This window comes from Argiope bruennichi, chromosome 7, assembly GCF_947563725.1.
Source record: "Argiope bruennichi chromosome 7, qqArgBrue1.1, whole genome shotgun sequence".
Taxonomy (NCBI): domain Eukaryota; kingdom Metazoa; phylum Arthropoda; class Arachnida; order Araneae; family Araneidae; genus Argiope; species Argiope bruennichi.
Window position 1 is genome coordinate 41081532 of NC_079157.1, and position 9291 is coordinate 41090822.

Genomic DNA, 9291 nt, shown 5'->3' on the forward strand with positions numbered 1-9291 from the left:
CCCCTTCTTCGAAGTCTTTTGATTGCTTCTGTTGACTTTCTGACCTTCATACAATACAGAGTGACCAAGACCAAAAGGAATGTCTTGATAAGGAGTTAACCAGTAGCTGCACGTCCCAGTCCTTTACAACTTGTTTTATTTTGCCACTATCTATTTGTTATCACAATCGTAGGCCGTTATAAAAACCCTGGCCTTTAACAGTTCTCCAGTTCTTTACGGCTTAGCGTTACCACTGAAATTACAAAATACCTGCAGGAAATTTTCTTGGAAATAGTAAGTTGACCTCTATCTTTTTCATATATTTTCATTCAAAATTTGAATGTCTTGTTAAAGGAAATAGTGTTTTCAAATGGTTAGTTAGAAATAATTAAAAATTTTTCATAGTTTTTAATATATATTTGCATTTTTAGTCTTCATGAGAAACAAATTAAATTAAAAGACATTTTAAGGTATTTTTAAATGAAATTATTTCAGTTGTAGATGATTTTTTAAGTGAAAAAATTAAATGATCAAAATTAGTCGTTTAGAAGCCAGTACAAGCAAGATGAGAGTAACTCATTTAGAAGAAGTAATTTGAAAATTTGAAAATAAAATTCTTCTTTAGATTTCTTTTTTTCTAATGGTACTTTTACCAAAATTTTTTATTTAGTAAGTTAAAAAATAATTTCTGGCGATTTACTTTTAATTTATTTTTACCGCTTTTTCAAACATAATTTTTTATTTGATCACTGTTTTATTAAATATATTTTGCCGAAAGATCTTTTGAATGTTGATGCAATAACAATGTATTATTTCTTATTTTTGAATGTAAATTATGTGTGAAATAAGTAATATTCCCGTTATTATTTTGTTGCAAATTTTCCTTTCTTAACATATTAAATTTGATAAAATTTTTCTAGAAAATTATAAAGCATTCAGATCTATGAATTATCTTCGTGATTAATTCAAAATAAAATAATTTAGTGCTTCTGTAAAAAAATATGAAAAAACTGAATTTTTAAAAATATCCTTCAAAGGAATTTTTCAAATGTCTTTAGTTTATGATGTGTAAGATGTGCTACTAATTATATGATATTTCCAAATGATATTTTTTATTATAAAAGAAATTATATAAAGATTCTTTTCACTATTACACTGAGATTACTTATTTGCATGATTTCACCAACAGTATAATGCCGTTCTTTTATTTACAATATTAAGCAAAAAGAGTAAATTATCTTTCATTTTCCATTTCAAGCAAATTTTCAGATTTCTTCCAATTAAATGATTAGTTTAACTCGTTGCTTCTACATCATGCTTAATCGATACTTACAAATCATGATTTAATAAATAGTATGGCATAGGAAAATCCTAGATTCATACCTTATCATTTTCTTTTAGAGAGATTTCATCTTCAGGTATAATGCCAAAAACAGGTTTAAAATAAAAATGTATATCCTAATACATTATTTCAACAGATGCTTCTTTTGGCATTATAAAAGTGACGTTATGTTAAATATTATCCCGCAAATTATTTTCTTTTAAAATTAATGAAAGTATTTCTATAAGCGATAATTTTTTGTTCAAAATTTTTAAGAGTACATCTAAGTTCAATCTTCCAAGAAGACAACTTAAAAAATTATTAAAATTTTATATGAGCAAAATTATAGTAATATTGTATTTTTTTAAATTTTTTTTGCATATTAAATCATTTGAATTCAGCTTTCAATTACTATTTTGTTTGTGAATTGCCCTTCAGATAAAATTATTATACATAAATGTTGAATTTTTATATAATAATTGTTCTTTTGATTTTCATCATTTTAAATTTAAAGAATTTTTATGAACTCGTCTTCTCTTTTGAGTGTTTAATTTTTCGGTGGAAATTTTGCAATCGTTTTTAAACAACTCAGTAAAGAAAACTTTAAAATTTAAATGAAGTTCAGAAATGAATGATTATGCAATATTAAAATGCTTTCTTGTCTGTTTATGAGTTTGCATATTTATTACAAATTCTGCAATAGATAAAAAATTTTCATTGCCGATAGATGGCGCGATTCCAAATCATTAACTCAGCAGAAAGTCAAAATAGATTGTAATCGCTATCACGCAAAACCAAAACAACAGAACATATTTATTTAGAAACGTTTTTTTTAATATACTACGCTTTTAAAATGGAGTAAAAGGTATAAAAGAATCTTTTATTTAAATAAATATTTAGTGTTTCAATTACACCAGCCTGCAACAATTTCTTGTTTTAAAAGTAATAGTTGTTTTTTATGTATTTTCGCATGCTTATTTCAAAAATAATATCAGTTTTTACGTATCACGTACAGTTTTTTTTGAAAAGCAAATTTTTTAAATAAGTAAAAATACACAGATTTTTTGCGATTTGGATAGGATAAATTAATAAAGTATACATGTTTATTTGTTTAAATAAATTCCGAAAACCTCTTATTTCATTGAAATTAAATAATACATTTATATTGAATAAATACTTATAATTGTACCTGAAAAATTTAATGAAATACCTGAAAAATGAAGTAATGAAATAATGAAAAATGAAGTACTTGAAAAATTTAATAAAGCTTAATTAAATGACTTAATTCGTGATTTAGGTTTAACTAAAGAAAATGCAGAATTATTAGGCTTTCGGTTAAAAGAGAAAAATTTATTAACGACACATATGTCGTTTAGTTGCTACAGGAATCGAGAAAAGCAATTTTTATCATTTTTCAAATCTGATAACTTCTTGGTTTAATGTGCTGACATACCTGGTTTGTTACATGAATTAGAAGGTAATATTCCTTATAATCCGAATGATTGCCGACTATTTATAGATTCCTCAAAGAGGAGTCTGAAAGCAGTTTTATTGCATAACGAATCTAAACTTGCATCAGTTCCAGTTGCACATTCCGTTTTCATGAAAGAAACATATGAAAGTATGGAGATGCTTCTCACTAAAATAAAATACACTGACAACAAGTGGGCAATATGTGATGACTTAAAGGTTATAGGTCTGCTTCTCGGGCAACAAAGTGGATTTACTAAATTTCCGCGCTTTATTTGTGAATGGGATAGCAGGGACAGAGAAAGTCATTGGATGAAAAAGATATGGCCTAAGAGACAAGAATGGATTTCTGGTCAGAAGAATATTTTAAATGAATATTTAATAGATCCACAAAATATTTTATTGCCCCCAATTCACATAAAATTAGGACTCATAAAGCAGTTTGTGAAAGCTTTGGATAAAGTTGGAAAATGTTTTGAGTATCTTATATCGAAGTTCCCAAAATTGTCTAGCGCTAAAATTAAAGAAGGTGTATTTGATGGAACACAAATAAAGAAATTAGTTAAAGATTCCAATTTTGAACAATGTATGACAAATAGAGAGAAGCATGCTTGGGTTGCATTTAAAGATGTCGTAGAAGGTTTTTTGGGAAATGAGAGAAAAGAAAATTACAAAGAACTTGTAACTGAGTTATTACGTACTTATTATCTTTTGGGGTGCAATATGAGCATTAAAATTCACTTCCTTCACTCACATTTAGAATACTTCCCAGACAATTTAGGAAAAATGAGTGACGAGCAAGGTGAAAGATTCCACCAGGATATAAAGGAGATGGAACTCAGATATCAAGGACGGTGGGATGTTAACATGATGGCCGATTACTGTTGGTCTTTAAAAAGAGACAGTGATGTGGACCATAAACGAAAAACCCGAAAAAGAAGCTTTTTGACTTCAAGAAAAACACAAAAGTTATCATAATATTGTAAATGAACAGCATTATTGTGTTTAATTAATAGTAACTACAGTTGCAACTCTATGCATTATACTGCATTTTGTTAATTTTTTCATAGTCATTTGTAAAAAATCCTTACGCGTTACATAAAATTTAGTTTGCATTTTGGAATGATATCGTCATTGCTGATATAAATCAATTAAAATTTTACAAACAAAAAAAAATTCTTTTTTTTGCAGGCTGGTGTTATTATTGAATAATATAATTAAGGAAGTTTTTTTTAAATATTTATTACTTGAATCATATGCTTATAACTATACACGTCTTCTAGGTCCAAATATGCGTTTACTACAGCTTACAACTGTGATTGCATTATGTGCAACTGCTTTCGGCTATTCATGCCCGAATGATGGCCACACTTTCTTCCATGCTGTTGTTTCTACCGGCTGTCAGGTAAGCTGTCTCCTTCTACCATTTGCTTGTAAATAATGTATGAAAACATTATTGGCCTTCTGGGACATTGCGAATTAATCCTTCCCGATTATCAAAATTAGTTTAAAAAATATTTTTTTTTTATTAACTGGAAGAAAATTTATTTTGTAATAACGGTATATTAGGGCTTTTGTTACGATCAACTACTGTCTTACTTTTGTCAGTAGTGATTTCATTACTTGTCTTATATATAAATTCTCTCACCAGTGTTAACCTCTATTCTGGGGCATTGCCAATTAACCCTTCCCGATTATCAAAATTAGTTTAAAAAAATATTTTTTTTTATTAACTGGAAGAAAATTGATTTTGTAAAAACGGTATATTAGGGTTTTTTTTACAATCAACTACTCTCTAACTTTTGTCAGTTGTGACTCAATTACTTATATATTAATTATCTCACCAGTGTTAACCTCTATTAAAGAATAGCAATTCAAGTTTAAAAACTTTTGATCTGAAATGTTTAATTTTTTTAGCATTTATTTTATATTCACATTACTTACATTATAAAATGTATGCCTCATACAATTAAATCTGATATTGTGAAATTTATATGAAATTTGCTGAAACATTTTTATTTGTGATCTTTTTTGAGTAATAAATTTTAAAAGAGACTGCACGTGACATAACAGAAGTTTAATAAAAATATCGACTGTTATATTAATGAAAAAAAAAGAAGCACATTTAAATCAAAGTAGTTTTTTGTTGTAAAAAGAATGTTTTGAAAGATATGATTGGTGTAAACATTTATAAAACTTTGATTTATTCATTTTTGATCTTTGCTTACGATCTGGCTATTCTACTTTGTTAATTCTGACAATTGGGAGTTTTTACCGAAATTCAAAAGGAGCAACGAATTTGCATATCATCTTCAAATAAAAATAAGTGCAGTATTTGTTTTCACTCATTAAAATAGTGTTTACCATGCAATTGTTAAACACAAATATACAAATGAAATTATGATTTTAACGTAAATTTATTTTACTACTTAATTTACCGTATTAAATTAAAATTGTTCCAACGTTTTTTTTTTAATTCACATTATTTTCATAATACATTTCTTTCAATTTTTTTTTTAAATGCCTTTTTTAAATAATTAGTCACTCATAGTTTTGGTTGTATTCAAATAAGAAATTGGTATCAATTTCATTAGCAAAATTTTTACATAATTATTAAAGAATATTTAAAATGAAAGAAAAATTAACCCGAAGTGAAGCATATGTTTATTTATTTTTTTTATTTTACTACTTGATTTGTTAATTTTTAGAAGAAATGCAAATATGAAAAGTTTAAATGGTGCGTTGATTTTTTTTAGAAGAGTAAAAACTTTATGTTACCATTTTTTTTCTATTCAACAGCTTATAGCGCTGAATTAGATATTCTGAAATCGTGCATATATGTGATTGTTGGACATTATATAAGAATGCATCATATTTATCATAAAATTACATTATATGGTTTTATTCATCTGCATTTAAAATATTTAAAGATTTTGTATTATAACAATTCACTAAGCGCTTTTTTTAAGTCATTTATTAAAATACATACTTGATATATGTACTTGATATATATTAAAAGAAGAAAAATAAGTATCTTCTGTATACAAGATAAATGTGATTAAATTGCACGTAGCGATTTATTTAAATTAAGGATAGAAAATTTAGTGTTTGAAATGTAATGTTATTTCAAATAACAATTCTTTTTATTGTTTTTTCTTCTTTTATTTCTTAAGAAGACATACTTACTTTTTAAATATTGTGCTTCGTTTAGTTTAACAAATGTTGTTGGTTTTTCTATTCTAGTTTCCAATTTTAAAATTCATTTTGAATGAATTTTCAAGATTTGAGATATTTCATGCTTTGCTTTATTTCCTTTTCTCGCCTCTTTCATAGGTCTATCATCGATGTGAAAATGGTCAAATGAGTACCATGACTTGTCCCTCTGGTCAAGCTTTTGACCATCATTCTTCTCAATGTGTCGATGCCGCTGCTGTTCACTGCGTCGAAACTGATGGTCACCATCGTCACAAGAGGTCAGATGTCATGGTGCATACAATTTCTCTAGAAGATCTGAAGAAAAGTCTCAAGGAATTATTTGAAGCAATAGTGCTAGCTATTCGCAAAGCTCTTCAAGATTCTGCACCTACGGTACTAGAGCTTATTGATTCCGAATATGCTCCTGTTGTAAATACTGTCAAGAATGATGTTGAGCCAATTTTCAAAGATAAAATACTACCCAGGTTGATAAAATTCTTCGACTATTCCAAACGTGTTGCCGGAAGGGTGATTAATAAGGCCTATCAGTCATGGGAAATGTCAAATTCCACTCACATCAATTTGGTCTCTTTTTCCGACTTGGCCTCTGATCTTAAGAAAGATATGCAGCCTGTCTTGCAAATGGGTAGATATCTTTCCTCCAGACTTGCTCCTAAATCCCGAGCTAAACGTAGCGCAACTACACCTGTAAATGAAGTTCCAGAGCTTATGCTTCCTTTACTCGAGCCCTATTTTCAGCCAGTGGCAGATAGTATACTTAAGGTAATTGATGGTGAAGAAAATAGCGTTTTGAGCAAAGTAATTTTACCAGTATTAAAGGAAATGTTAGCGGACGAAGAAGCATTGTTCGATCTGAAGCGCATCTTCTGGTCATTTAAAGCTGCTTATTTCCCTCTACTTCATGAAGTAATGGACAAACAGTCCTTTTATACTCCAGAAGGCACTATAATCCAAATTCCTAATTCGAAGATTGAAGAGGCAGAGAAAAAATTTAAAGGAGAGAGTTGGCCAATCATGAAGAAACTCCTACATAATTATGGACGAAAGCTTCTGTTCACAGCTAGTGACCATGTTCCATTGATTCTCGATTCTTTGGCAAAGTTTAGACCAGTTTATGGCAATCATGCTGGAGTATTCAGTGACTTGACAGTACGATTTCTCTTGAAGCATAAGAATCTTTTTAAGCTTAAAAATGGCGATTTTACAGACAGCCACACAGTCACTGAGATAGTTAATGATTTGAAACCAATCGGAATCACCATTTTACAAGTAGTTTCAGATTATTTGAGCCAAATGGAGGATTCTTGGTACAGTTTTCTTTTTAACAAGGATTCCTTCATCTATCGAATTCTTAACGCAGGTGAACCTAGTTATGCTGTGCCAAGTGGAAACGGTTACGGAGGCAGACCAAGTAACAACGGTTACGATGACAATGCTTTCCTCGGTAACAACCGAGTCTATAACAGCAATAGAAGATTTTAAAAAAGTTTTTTGCAGAGAAAAAGCAGACAGATATTGATCTGTTATACACTTAGAAACAATTTATTAAACAAATAAATATATTTTTTTGAGTAATACTGTGTGTTGTAATATTTTTTGGTGCTTATTTCAATGTAAAGTATTTGAATGTAACTAAATTATATATATACAGTTTTCTAATTTTAGACAAATAAAGCAAGTAAAGAAATTTTATATCGTCATTCAACATTTCTTCCTTTTCAGTTTTTTTTTAAATTCTAATTTATACTAAAAATATTTTTAAAAAGATTAGCCCTTTTTCAAAAGTGTTCTCAGTTTCGAATATTTTAAATGATTTTATTTTTTTATTTATCTAAATATACAAAAAAAAAATGTGTGTGCTAATAGTATCTAGCCTTAAGAAATTAATAAATTGATTTGCTGTATCTAAGTTAATAAATAACTTCCACATAACCAATGAACTATATGAAATAAATAGTATTCATGATTTTAATTAAGTTTTTTACATTAAAAAAAGGAAAAATTTCAAACGCAAACTATTTTACGCAAGACCTTTTTAAAGGTATATAAGCCAAATTTATCAATGATCTTTAAATCTGCAAGTTTTTATTATCAAATTTGATTTTATAAATAACTGAAAATAAAACTAAATAAATATGCACTTGTAAAGTGGAACTAATGAATCTATAGAAACGGTATAAGATTGATGCAAAGCTATTTATTCTAATAATGCTTATTATAATGCTTATTGTCTGAATTTAGTACTTTTTACTAAATATGATGCATTTTTGTGAAAATCTTTTTGATAAACCCGGCATCAAAAATTTGTTCCATATCATTGACTCTGACACAGGATCAATAATTCCTCTCTAATTCTTTTTTTTCTTTCATTTAAAAAATATTTAGAACTTTATAAGGAGAACAGGGGAAATTACTATCCATAATAGGGAGATAAGTACCTGAACTAATTTTTATACAAATTAGCTATCCCATTCAGCTTTTCAGCAAATAAGCTATTATTCAGGTTTTCAGCAAATAAGCTATTATTCAGCTTTTCAGCAAATAAGCTATTATTCAGGTTTTCAGCAAATAAGCTATTATTCAGCTTTTCAGCAAATAAGCTATTATTCAGTTTTCAGCATTGGACAATGAGAATATATAATAGATACAATTTTATATCTGCCTTTTCTTTTCCTTATTTTGTGTTTGGTTGCAACTTTCACTTTGGATTGTTAGTTGGAAATAAAATAAAACTGTGTTTGGGGAAGGTCGCTTGAGCTATTCTTTTATAATGGGTTCAACAATGTTTCGAAGATAAAAATCTAATGTCTCACATGATTCCTCATTAGTTGCTGATTCATGCTTGATTTTATAGTGAATAAATACTTCAAAGGATTTACAGAAGGTTAAAGGAAAATTATCTACAGAGACATATTGTACATCAGAAGAGAGATAACAGAAAAGAGTTAAATTCTAATGTCTATTTGAAATACGAAAAAATTTTACTAGTTTGTTAGAACGGTAATATTATATATTTTTAATAATAATATATATTTTCATAAGAACATTTCTTACTCTGACTACATTTTGATTTTTTATAAACAAAACTGCAGAATATTAATTTTAAAATAAATAAATGAATAAAATATAATAAGATATATATGATTAAATTAGATTAGTTATTTTCAAATAAGCAGATTTTCCCATAAAAACTGAGTGAACAATTTTGAATTTTGCTTTTCTTTTCAATATTTTTAATCTGTAGTGAAATTTTACATGCGAGATAAGACAATTTTCTCTGATTAGAGAAATCTGAAGCTGAAGTG

General features: G+C 27.8%; 1 protein-coding gene across 1 annotated transcript; it reads left to right on the forward strand.

Moving 5' to 3' along the window:
- The first annotated feature begins 219 nt into the window (after positions 1 to 219).
- LOC129976451 (uncharacterized) lies at positions 220 to 7578 on the forward strand. The gene is made up of 3 exons (XM_056090035.1): positions 220 to 273; positions 4054 to 4175; positions 6104 to 7578. The coding sequence occupies exons 2-3, from the start codon at positions 4062 to 4064 to the stop codon at positions 7466 to 7468; spliced, it is 1479 nt and encodes a 492-aa protein (XP_055946010.1). The 5' UTR covers positions 220 to 273; positions 4054 to 4061; the 3' UTR covers positions 7469 to 7578.
- The last annotated feature ends 1713 nt before the right edge of the window (positions 7579 to 9291 follow it).